The sequence below is a fragment of the Vipera berus genome (assembly GCF_964194415.1).
Source record: "Vipera berus genome assembly, chromosome: Z".
Lineage (NCBI taxonomy): Eukaryota > Metazoa > Chordata > Lepidosauria > Squamata > Viperidae > Vipera > Vipera berus.
The window spans coordinates 24,289,652-24,303,349 of NC_138205.1; the positions used below are offsets into that span (position 1 = coordinate 24,289,652).

The 13,698-nt window shown below is 35.8% G+C and overlaps 1 protein-coding gene across 1 annotated transcript; it reads right to left on the minus strand.

The window, feature by feature from the left end:
- Window positions 1-10,707: 10,707 nt before the first annotated feature.
- Window positions 10,708-11,622, minus strand: LOC308677223 (olfactory receptor 14C36-like; the record flags this gene model as incomplete). The annotated part of the gene is made up of 1 exon (XM_081343439.1): window positions 10,708-11,622. The coding sequence occupies one exon, from the start codon at window positions 11,620-11,622 to the stop codon at window positions 10,708-10,710; it is 915 nt and encodes a 304-aa protein (XP_081199565.1).
- Between the last annotated feature and the right edge of the window lie 2,076 nt (window positions 11,623-13,698).

Sequence of the window (13,698 nt, forward strand, 5' to 3'; positions counted from 1 at the left end):
TATTCAATAGCCATCCTTTTTCTACTAGTGAAAATGTTTCTAAACAGGGCAAGTGTGTCTCATATAGATCACTGATACATTATGCATACTATTTTTTGTGGGACAAAGATCCTATAGGAGAAATAACACATCAACAATGCTGAGCCGATTCCCAAGTTTCATTTGAACCCCTCTAAAATGGGAATTGGAATTACCCATAAATTTAGAACTGCAATCAAAAGAACTTTGTGTTGGACTTCTGGTGAAGATATTGCTGCCACCTGACATGCCTAGACAATCTCCTCCCTTTGGACTGTCATTTTTTCAACCTAATAACAAAAGGAACAGGCTTCCCTTTTGTTTATCTGACTCTCCTGGGTTAGGTAGAGTTCTACAATCATCCCCCAAGCTCCTCCAAAAGCAGCTGTGCTTTGAAGCAGCTGGTGAGCCAAAGTTGAGGGGTGGGGCTGCAATCACTTTGTGGTGGGATAAGACAGCCATTTTGAAATTTATTTTTCAAATGGACAATAAATCATGCACTTCATTTCTTAACCAATTTAGGATACTATTTTCTTTTTTTTTTAGCTAAAAGAGGCTCTCTTTAGTCACAGTTTATTACTTCTTTTTGAAGCTCTGCACCATTTTTGAGACTTCTTTGGATTGGATTACTTGAGGCTGGATTTAACAACTAACCAGGAGGTGAGAAATTGCACTGTCATCATTGCAACAAAAACTTGGTTAAAGCCCTCTGTCCTAGATAGTGCTGTTAGCTTGATGAGATTTTCAACATTTCGGCTGGATAGAAGTTTTACTCTTAGTGACTCCATTGAGATGCAAGGATGACACAGACTTCCTAAACAAACTGAATACATTTTTGGAAGATTTGAGGCATCAAATAGCACTCCTGCTAGGAAAGCTGTGCCCCATCTTGATGAGCAAGTGCTAAGCTTTGATGACACCTCTGTCCAGAAGACACTGCAGAAAGTTAACATTCGGAAAGCAGCAGGCCCAGATAACATCCCTGGATGTGTCCTTACGGAATGCACAAATGAGCTGGCATGTGCTCACAGATATTTTCAATCTCTCATTGCAGCAGGCAGTGGTCCCATCATGCTTTAAGATGGCATCATCTTGCCAGTGCCAAAAAAGTCCACAATTACAGGCCTCAATGATTACTGTCCAGTTGCACTGACACCCACCATTATGAAATGCTTTGAGAAGATGATAAAGGACTTCATTGTATGTAGCTTCCCACCAGCATTTGACCTGCTGTTTTCCTACTGACCAAATCGCTCTACAGAGGATGCCATCTCTTCTGTTCTCCATCTGAGCTTGAAGCACTTAGAGGAAAGAAATACTCATGTGCATTTGTTGTTTGTTGACTTCAGTTTAGCATTTAACACAATCATTCCCCAGCATCTAGTAGACAAACTGGGCCTTTTGGGCTTAAACACTCCATGCAACTGGATTCTTGATTTTCTTACCAAACAGTCCCCAATATGTGTGAGTTGGAACAAATACCTCTAACACCATTTTCTTTTTTATTTTCTTTTATTTTATATTCAGTTTTATTTTCCCATTTCTTCCACAAACAACAAATATATCGCCATACATAAATAGATACACGTAAGTTTGGGTGCTGCTCGTCCATTTCCCCTTTCACTGTATCGACCCTCCTTCTTTCCCTTCCCTCTTCTCTACTTTCTTTCTCCCTTTCTCCTTTCTTTCCTACTTCCCTCTTCGTCCTCTCCTCTCCTCTTTCCCTCAACACTCCCCTCCCGTTTCTCCCCAGTTCTCCTCTTTCCCTCCAACCTTCCTACTTCCTTCCCCCTCCTCTATTCTCTTCCCTCTCTCCTCTCCTTTCTTCCCTCCCATTCCTCTTCCAATACAATTCAGGGGTGATGTCCGAGCAGCTCCTCTCCTTGGATTTTCAATGTCTATATTAGGTATGATAATATCCTTATCTCCTCATTTTTCTTCCATCTAAATTAGTGTTAGCTGTCTTTTAAGCATATTTTCTTTTTCACCCACTCATAAATTTCCCCCCAAATTTCATAATACTCTGACTCTGTCTTATCTTTAATTATCATTGTTAATCTATCCATTTCTGCACATTCCATTATTTTCCTGATCACCTCTTCTTCTGGAGGAGCTTTCAGTGCCTTCCAGTTTTGTGCAAACACAATCCTAGCTGCAGTGGTTATATGAATAATCAAATATGTGTTCTCTTTGCTATATTTCTCTGGTAAAATACCCAACAGAAATATTTCTGGTCTTAATTTTATACGTTGTTGTATCATCTTTTCTATCCATGATTTGATTATGTTCCAATAGGTTTTAGCTTCTGCACATGTCCACCACATATGATAGAAAGAGCCTGGTATTTGATAGCATTTCCAACATTTCATAGATCTGTCCTTAAACATTTTAGCTAGTTTTTCTGGAGACATATGCCATTTGTAGAACACCTTGTACATATTTTCTTTATACACTGTCACCATTGTCAGTTTATAGTTTCTTTCCCACAATTGCTGCCATCTATCTAATTCAAAGGGACGCGGTGGCTCATTGGGTTAGGACGCTGAGCTTGTCAATCAGAATGTCGGCAGTTTGGCAGGTCGAATCCCGAGTGCCGCACCTGTTACTTGTCCCAGCTTCTGCCAACCTAGCAGTTTGAAAGCACATAAAAATGCAAGTAGAAAAATAGGGACCACTACGGTGGGAAGGTAACAGCGTTCCGTGCACCTTTGGCGTCTAGTCATGCTGGCCACATGACCACGGAGACATCCTTGGACAAGCACTGTCTCTTCGGCTTTGAAACAGAGATGAGCACCGGCCCCTAGAGTTGGAAACGACTAGCATGCATGTGCGGGGGAACCTTTACCTTTATCTTATCTAATTCAATCATATATCCAAAATTTCTTGACCATTTTATCATTGACACCTTGACTTGCTCCTCCTCTAATTCCCTATATAATAAGTAGCTATACATTTTTTAATCCATTTTTCTTCAGTTCCCGTAAGTATTTCATCTAACTCTGTTCTTCCCAAATTAAAACCATCTATTTTAGCATCTTTTTCATATCTAGATTGTATTTGCGTTCTCATGTACCAATCCATCTTTATTCCTTGTTCCTCTAATTGTTTGGTTTTCAGCTTCCCCGTATCTGTTAGTAGGTCTTTATATCTTATAATGTTTTCCATGTTAAACATATTGGGGTGTATTAATGCTTCCATCATTGAGAGCCAATCTGGAATCCTCAAGTAATGCTTCCTCTTTATTTTCTCCCAAACCATCAATAAAGAATTCCTGATATAACGTCTCTGGAAATAGCGGTGTATTCTATTTTTCCCATACCATAGGAACGAATGCCATCCCAACTGTAAATCATGTCCCTCTCATGTTAATAATCTAGTATTCCTCAGTAAAATCCATTCTCTCATCCATGACATTACTGCAGCCTGCTAATATAATTCCCAATTAGGTAAACTAAACCCACCTCTGAGTCTTGCATCCTGTAACATTTTTAAATTAATCCTTGCCTTTTCCCCCTGCCAAATATATTTCAAAATTATTTTATTTAGCCCTTCAAAATATTTCTTTTCCAATCTTATTGGTATTGTTGAAAACAAAAACAAAAATTGTGGTAATATATTCATTTTGATTACTGAAATCCTGCCCATTAATGATAGTTGTACCTTTTCCCATTTATCCAAATCTACTTCGATTTGTCTTTTCAATTTGTAATAGTTATCTTCTTTAATTGTTGTACATCTTGTTGTCAGGTGAATCCCCAGATATTTTACCTTCTTTACAATCTGTATCTCTAACTTTCCCATCAATTCTTTTTTTGTTTTTGTTTTTCCAGTAATATTTTTCACTAACATTTTTGTTTTATCTTTATTAATCTTCAAACCTGCTACCTCACCATATTTTTCTATTTGTTCTATTAATACAGGTTCTGTCTCTAGTGGCTCCTCCAAGATAAATACTAAACCATCTGCAAAAGCTTGTAGCTTATATTCTTCTCTTTTAACTTTCATACCTTTTATATCCTTATTCTGTCTTATAGTTCTAGTTAGTATCTCTAGTGTCAATACAAACAATAATGAGGATAAAGGGCATCCCTGCCTTGTTCCCTTCATAATGTTAATCTTTTCAGTCATATCTCCATTTATCATTATTTTGGCTGTTTGTTTATTGTAAATTGCTTTAATTACATTTATAAATTTCTCCCCAAAATCCATAATCTGTAGTTGTCTTATCATGAATTGCCAATTCACATTGTCGAATGGTTTCTGTGCATCCAAAAACATCAATGCCATCTGTTTTTTGGGATGTGTTTCATAATATTCTAATGTGTTGTCTCTAATCTGTCTTTTGGGCAGGAACCCATTTTGATCCATATGTATAAATTAATTTAGGAACTTTTTAAGCCTTTCGGCCATGATTGATGCAAATATTTTGTAGTCCACATTCAGCAAGGAAATTGGTCTATAGTTCTTTTTTTTTTGTATTTCTGTTTCTTCCTTTAGTATCAAGGTAATAAGTGCTTCCGACCACAAATCTGTTATCTTAGCTTCAGAGAGGGGTTCATTATAGAGTTCCAGCATTACATTGCCGAACAGTTCCTGCAATGTTCTATATAGTTCTGCTGGTAGCCCATCTGGTCCAGGTGTTTTGCCATTCTTTTGTTTTTTGATTGCTTCTGTTAATTCCATCATTGTTATTTTCTCTTCTAGTAACTTTTTAAATTTCTCTGGTAGTTTAGGTATCTCTGTTTTTTCCAAGAATTGTTTTATCTTATCATCTGAAACTACTTGTTGCTTATATAAATTCTCATAATATTTCCAAGCTATTTTTTTATTCATTCCGGTGTTGTAAAGTCCCCTTGGCATCTTCCAGTTGTTTAATCCATCTCTTCTCTTTCTCCTTTTTAATTTTATATGTCAACCATCTCCCTGGTTTTTTTGCATGTTCAGAAAAGGTTTGTTTAGCTGCCTTTATTTCCCTTCTCACGTCTTCATTTTCTATTAAGTTCATTTTATGCTTTTTCAACTCCATTAATTTTTTTATCTTTTTGTTTTGTGTATCTTTCTGTAATTCTTTCTCAAGAGTCTTATATTCTTCCTCCAATTTTTCCCTAATTTGTCTTTTCTGTTTATTCTTTTTCCCCATATAAGATATAGCAAGTCCTCTCATGTACGCTTTCGCTGTATCCCAGACATTTTGAAGTGAAGGATCTTTTGTTTTGTTTTCCTTGAAAAAGAAAGTTATTTCTTTTTCCATATATTGCTGGAAGTCTTTTTCATTCAATACAGTTTGATTTAATGTCCATCCTGCTCTTTTTTTGTCCTTTCCATGTAATTGTGACTGGGTTGTGGTCCGCCCATCTGCTTGTTTCTATGTTTATATTTTGTGCGCTTGTAAATAAGTCTTTTGATGTCCATATCATATCTATTCTCGACTAGGACAGGTGTCTGTTAGAATAGAATGTATACTGCTTCTTTTCTGGATATTTTTCTCTCCAAACATCTAGTATATTTAATTCGTCCACCGTATTATGAAAAGATTTTGGAGGTGTTCTCCTTAGGGTCTTATTTTTTTTGGTCGTATTATAATCCAGCCCGGCCTTTACAATAGCATTGAAATCTCCAATCATACATATGCTTTCGAATTCCAATTCTATTATTTTCTGGTATAATTTTGAATAGAAATTTTCTTGGTTTTCATTTGGGGCGTAAATCGCTACCAATAAAGTTTTTTTTACAATTCATAATTACTTCCACCATTAAAATTTGCCCTGCTTCATCTGAATATAACAATGTAGTTTGTATTGTTTTTTGAATATATAATACCACACCTCTTTTACTCTGATCTGCAAGTGAGGAATATAATTCTCCCAATTTTGGATATTCTAGTAGATTTTTATGTTGTTTCTTAACATGAACTTCTTGTAAACAAATTATATCCATTTTTAATTTCCCCAATTTATTTAGTGTTCTTTTTCTTTTTATAGCCAAATTCAGTCCATTTACGTTTATTGAAATTGCTTTTATTTCTTCTTCCATGATTATTTATTTGAAGTTTTAGTTGCTCTCGTTATAATAGCCTAAAGTGGAGCAGTGGGCTAATGCCTCCTTAAGTAACACCAGCTGCCTGCAATTAGTGCAGGTTCGCATCCCACCAGGCTCAAGGTTGACTCAGCCTTCCATCCTTCTGAGGTAGGTAAAATGAGGACCCAGATTGTTGGGGGCAATTAAGCTGACTTTGTAATAATGCCGCTTGGGGGAGGTGTGAAAGCCCTAATAAGCAGGCTTATACATAGAATGAAGGCTACTGCTAAGTTTGTAAGCCGCCCTGAGTCTTCGGAGAAGGGTGGGATATAAATGGAATTAAAATAAAATAAAAATAAAATTCTCATCTCTCTTTGCTCTTTTGCCTCTTTTGCTCTTGTCCCTTCTCTCAACACCCTTTCCTCCTGTTCTATGCTATACTTACTGCGTTGCTTCTCTGTCTCGTCTCTTTGCTGTCTGATTACTCTTTCCCCTCTCAGCCTTTCTTCTTCTTGCTGCCCAAAGTATTTATCATAGAAAAGTTCTGCTTTCTCTATTGTGTCCAGTCTATATCTCTGTTCTTGCCAATTTATCATTACTCCTTCTGGTATTAACCATCTAAAATTTATCCCTTTTTTAATTAAGCATTTTGTCAGAAATTGATACTCCTTTCTCAGGTCTCTCACTCTTTTTGGGATCTGTTTTAACATCACTATCTCTCTTCCTTTATATTTTATTTTAACATTTCTCAGCTTCTGTAGTATATCTACCCTTAATGCTTTTTTAGTAAATCTTATATGCACCTCTCTGGGGAGAGTATTTCTCGTTGCATATCTAGTGTATATTCTAAATATCTCATCTAATACCATTTTCTTGAGCACAGGTTCTCCTCAGGGATACGTCCTAAGTCCGCTGCTGTTCACCCTGTTGACTCATGACTGTTGTGCTAGGTTTTCCACCAACCATATTGTGAAGTTCGCAGATGATACAACAGTAGTGGGCCTTATTCATGATGGAAGCTTACCGCAAGGAGATTGAGGGGTTGTGAACTGGTGTAAGGAAAACAGCCTAGTTTTAAATACTGGAAAAAACCAAAGAGATCATTGTTGATTTCAGAAAAGGCAGGCACAGCCACACTTCTCTGTGCATTAATGATTCACCTGTGGAGATGGTTACCAGCATCAAATTCCTGGGTGTGCAGCTAACAAGTAGGCTGGTTGGTCGCTCAACACTGAGATACTGGTGAAGTGGGTACAGCAGCGCCTGCATTTTCTGCATCGCATGAGCAAAGCACATCTTCCTTCCCCTCTCCTGACCACTTTCCACAGGGGAACGATCGAGAGCATCCTGTCATACAGCATCACAGTCTGGTTTGGAAGCATCACTGCTTCAGACAGGAAGGCGGTGCAGAGAGTGGTGAGGATGGCTGAAAAAAATCATTGGCAGTTCCCTCCCCTCCATCCAGGATATAGCACAGAAACATTGCTTGAGCAGGGTCCGTAAGATTATCTGGGACATTACACATCCTCTTCATGACCTGTTTTCCTTGTTACCTTCTGGGAGGAGGCTTCATGGTATACCACAGCAGAACATCCAGTTTCATTCCATACAGCATTAACTTTGTGAACTCTCAAGCTTCCTCCTTCCATTATATATTTAAGATGGACAGTATTTAATATGTATTTGTTATGTATATGTAGGGGTGTGGGTATATACATATGTGTATATAGTATGGTTAGGTGTGTGTCATGTATGTGTTTCACTTTGAGAGCGGGCAACTAAATTTCATTTTTGATACGTGCCATTGTGCCCACAGTAAAAAAAAATGACAATAAAGGTTTCCTTATCTTATCTTGCCTTGCCTTGCCTTATCTTGTCTTGTGTTTTCTTGTCTCACCTCACCTCACCTCATCATCTTATCTTATCTTATCTTATCTTATCTTATCTTATCTTATCTTATCTTATCTTATCTTATCTTATCTTATCTTATCTTATCTTATCTTATCTTATCTTATCTTATCTTATCTTATCTTATCATCTTATCTTAATCTTATCTTTGTTGTTAAATGACAAAGGGAGAAGGTTGCTGGAGGCAACTAAAATAAAGACGTGTGGAGTATTTTTTTTCTTTTGAAATTTGATGGAGAAACATAAAAGTTGTGGTTTTATTTTACCATTTTTAAAATAACCTGTAGCCCTGGACTGCTTTCTTGTGGGTGGTTGAAATTTTTCAATTTTCAGGAACTCTGACTGACTCAAAAAAAGGGAAAAAATAATGAATAAAAACACTTTTGACCACTAGAGGGAGCTATGAAGATACTTAATCCTGAGCTGGAGTCTGTCACCATGAAATCTTCATAGAGATAATCATTTGTATCATAAATCAACTAGGAACTAAAGATACAAATCATACAGATGACATCAAAAAAAGAACAAGAGACACAGTTAGTTGTGGAAAATTATCAACCCATTGTGACAAGTCCACAAATGTTGGACAATGCAAATAACTTAACTGTAACATTGAAATATAAATCTGACACCAGCTTTTCTTATGATGATGGTTTGAATATAACCATCCCAGCGCAATTGAAACAAGAGTGCCAAGTAAATTCACAATTTTTAAGTGGTCAAGTCTGGAATTTTTTCTTCATGGATACTAACAAGGTTGAGAATATTTTAAGAAAAAAAGATATGATAGAAATCTAAAAAAAATTATTCTACAAGGAAATCCCCCAAGTTAATCTACAACTTTTAACAGAACAACTTTGAGATTTGTTTTTCATGGATATTAACAAGGCTGAGAATTTCTTGAAGAAAAGAGAGTTGAAAGACATTCCTGAGAATAAAAAGACATAATTGTGTGAAAACAATCCGTAGGGATTGACTTAAATTTAATTTTTATAAGTTTTTTTATTAAAGAGTTTTAAAAAAACAAAATTTTACAATATATCCCCAAATCCCTCCCACCCCAAACCCCCCCACTTCCCAGAGCTAAATACAGGATTATAGTTACAATAATCATAATCTAAATAAAAATTATGCATAATATACAATTAACCAAATTCATAATGTGCTTTAACTCCCCTTTAATATAACCACAAACAACGTACCAATAACAATATCCCACTAAAATCTACTCATAAGTTAAATGGAACTTTTTAGTCCCATATTTGTTCTGAATATAATTTATCCATCTCCTCCAAACTGAAATATATCTTTCCTGTGAATGATCTTTCAAATAAGCAGAAATCTTAGACATTTCTGCAAGATTCGAAACTTTAAACACCCATTCTTCTACAGTGGGCAAACTATCCTTCCAATATTGTCCCACCAGTAACCGTGCTGCTGTTATCATGTTCAACATCAAGTTAGTTTCTTTAACATCACAATCTACCACAATACCCAATAAAAAAAATTGCAGAGAAAACTTTCTCTTTCTCTTAAAAATCTTTTGAATGTTCCACCAAATTTTAATCCAAAAAGCTTTTATATTTCTACAAGTCCACCACATGTGAAAATAGGTAGCTTCTAAACTACCACACCTCCAACAAAAAGACATAATTTTATGAAAACAATCCGTAGGGATTGACTTAAATTAAATTTTTATAAGTTTGATATATATATTGAAAGAAAGCTCTAAGGTAGTTTTGTATTTGTAAAATGAGTTTGTAAATGCATGCTTTTTCTCCTTTTATGTAATGTTGAATAAATACCAAAGTTTTTAAAATATTAATGATCAAATCTGAAAATAAAAGAAGAAAAAGATTTCACTCCATGAGGATAAACTTGAGGCAGAGAGTTAATTCCAATGAGCTAATTGGAGTTAATTGGATTTTTATTGGTGTGATATATATAATTGAATGAAAGCTTTAATGTAATTTTGTGTTTTGAATTCTGGATTTCAAATGAAAGGTTTTCCCCCTTTATATCCAATATTTGACTAATGTTTAAAATTTGTAAAATATCAAAACTAGAAAAAGTGTTTTCTCCCATTGGGGTTAAAAAAAATAATATAATATAGGGAATTCTTTTAATATAAATTATGACAGTTTGTAAAGATTAATGAGTAAATAGAAGTATATACTATTCCCCAGAGCAAGGAAAAGCAGAAATGATCAAATCAACTCTTTTATCCAAAGAAGAAAATATATTTAATTTTGTTTCTATGTGGAAAGTGCTTCCGGATTTTGTGCTTCAAATGAAAAAAACAAACTTTAATTTTATTGCTATAGAAATGGCTAGTATATATTGTTGTCTAAAAGTAAAAAGTTGAAGTTGTAATGTTGTTATCTTCTACTGTGATAAAGAGAGTTGGAAGTTGGTGCCTTTTTCTTTCCTTTTCCCCTTTTACACCATATTTTCTCTGTTTTTCTTTTTGTCTCCCTCTAGTTTTCTATTACTTTTTAAAATTTATACTCAGAAAAGCCTTTTATGTTGCAGACAAACTTCGTCCACCATTTGAGAACAAGGCACAATTGATTCTATTAATGATGAATAATATTCTCTGTTGGATTTTAATTTTAAGAAGAAAAAATGAATGGGGAGAAATTCATCATCATTCAATGATCTTGGCAAAAATTCTGTAACTTTTGGATTAGCAATTACAGTTTCCATTAAAAGACAATATGATGTAAGGGGAAAAAAGATAGAAAAGGTCTTCAAAATGAATTGTCACAATCTCCACAATTTAGAAAGCACAGATTTGATATTCTTATTTCTTATGCTGTAGATGATTGGATTGAATAGGGGTGGGAGTAAAGCATATAAGGCAGTTAATGCTAAATCTAAGTAAGATGGAGTGTCAGAGGGAGATCTCAAATAGGCCAAGCACGCTGTTATCAGAAACATGGAAAAAACTATAAGGTGGGGAAGACAAGTGGAAAAGGTTTTCTGCCTTCCTTTTTCAGAAGGAATTCTCAATACCGCCTTGAAGATCATAGTGTAGGAGACAATGATAAAAATAAAGCAGCCAAACCCTGCAGTGATACTAGCCACAAGGAATCCAATTTCAATTACACTGAAACCAAAGCAGGATAACTTTAACAATTGTGGAATTTCACAAAAAAATTGGTTGACAACATTAGAACAGAAAGGGGTAGAAAAGGTACCAGTGGTATGCAAAATTCCATAGAACAGACCAGTAACCCCCACCAGAATCATTATTTCAGTGCAAGCTTTCCAATTCATCACCATCTCATAGTGCAGTGGATAACAAATAGCAACATACCGATCATATGCCATGACAGTCAGGAGGGAGAAATCAGCACATTCAAAGCAGGCAAAGATAAAGACTTGAGCAACACAACCCAAGTAAGAGATGTGTCTGGTGTTCATGAGGGAATTTATCATGGATTTGGGGATGATGACTGAAACAATGCCCAGGTCCTGCACAGCCAAATTCATTAGAAACAAGTGCATGGGGGTATGCAATTGATTATCTAAGGCTACTGCAGAAATGATTAGAAGATTTGCTGTTATAGTTGCCAGATATAATGCAAAGAACAAGAAGAAATGTAGAATCTGCAGATGTCGATCTTTGGAGAATTCCAGGAGCAGAAAGTAAGGCACGGTACTTTGATTCTCCATTCTTAAGTTAAGATGAAGATGAATGCCACAACTGCAAGCAATTTGGGATGAGAGAAATAACAAGTAGAAAACATCCACAACTTTACCTCTCTAATTAATCTAATCAGTGCACTCTGCACATATTTCAATCCATTACTGATAAAAGAACGTATTAACCACTCCCATTGACCTCTCCACATCTTAATCATATTCCTTGTATAGGGTTTATACTAAAACAAACTGTCAAAAATACTCTCTGTTATAGAACTATGCTTAGGTCTTTGGCTAACGAGTTTCTCAGCACCCTTAAGGCTGAAATAGTAAGGAAAAATTGAGAAGGGTTATGTACATGGTGCTTTGATCTCCTGGAGGAAAGGCAGGATACAAATTTAGCAACTAAAACCATAATATAAAATGATATAATATTTTTTGAGGGAAGGGGCTTTCCAATTGCTTCAGTTTCTCAATCTCTTCCACACACACCCATCACATGCAAGAATAAATAAAATAATGGTTTTGTCAGTTGCTCTGGGAGTTTTGGCTGAAGAATAATGTTATAATAGAGCACTAGGTTATAATTTCATTTAAATTATCTTCCCAATATTGAAATTATATAAATGAATCTAATTCCATAAAATCATGCATATTTCAATAAATTCCAATTTATCCCAGAAAAAAAGAAATAGTTTTTCTATCAAATATTCAAATCCCTTACTATTTTTCTGCACAAAATTATTGTTTCTTCTGTTGCATGCTCTTTAGACTTAGCATTGATTCAGTAATGGGGAAATATTACCCAACTCTTGTTCTGTCATGTAAAGATGTATCATCAGTGGGAAAATTTATATTTGACAAGCTTAATAAATTTTTGGTATCCCTCCAGACTTAATTATACAGCACAAGACTATAGAATCAAAGTTAGACAAAATATTATATGGCAAATATTATTATGTATCTTCAAAAATGAATTGAGAAAATATGTGTGAAAAATGTTCTAGAACAGGTCTTGTCACTTGAAGTTTTGTTTCATGTGTATTTTTAACTAAGATTCCATCTTCCATCATAGTCATCCAAACTACTGCCTATGTAGTGACATAAGTGGGGATCATCATTTAATTATACAGTGTGAAGAAGCACTTTTATACATGAAATCTGGATTATTTGTCCATTTAACAGAATGCCTCAAATTGTTAACCTTTCCATGATATTATTTGCTGAGTATGAGATTACTATGTGGTATGCAAAACGGGGCTGCATCAACAATTAGATTAGGGACCCCTAACATTTTTGGGCACAAAGGCATATTTGAAATTATGCCTACTTACCTATAAAGTTCTTGCTTCTCCTCCTTTTATCTTCTAGAGTATCTCTTATTTTCCACCATATTTATCTTCTAAAAATGCTTATGGATTCTAATATATTACCGTATTTTCCAACGTATAAGACGACTTTTTAACCCATGAAAATCTTCTCAAAAGTCAGGGGTCGTCTTATACGCCGGGTGCTGAAACTTTAGGGACAGGGCTGGCTGGAAAACCTGGAGCAGATCTCCCATTTTGTCTGCGCAGGGAAAGCGGGACCAATTGGAGAAGAAGCTGCAGTCTGTGATTTTTTACAGGCTGGGGTCTGGGCGTCTTTCCTTCTAAAGTTTAAGAGCAGCTGTAGTCTATCCCAACTTGAAAGGCAGGTGGGGAATGCAGCAGTCAGAGCAGCTGCTTAGCTCTAAGGACACATTTGACTCAGGAACTGGGCGGGCTGGCTGGAAAACCTGGAGCGGATCTCCCATTTGGTCTTTTTTTAAAAAAAAATCCCATTTATATCCCGCCCTTCTCCGAAGACTCAGGGCGGCTTACAATTTAAAGCACAAATCAATGTGCTTAGCAATAGCCTTCATTCTACGTATATGCCTGCTTATTAGGGCTTTTGCCCCCCCCCCAAGCAGCATTATTACAAAGTCAGGTTATTGCCCCCAACAATCTGGGTCCTCATTTTACCTACCTCGGAAAGATGGAAGGCTGAGTCAACCTTGAGCCTGGTGGGATGAGAACCTGCACTAATTGCAGGCAGCTGGTGTTACTTAAGGCTCTGCGCAGGGAA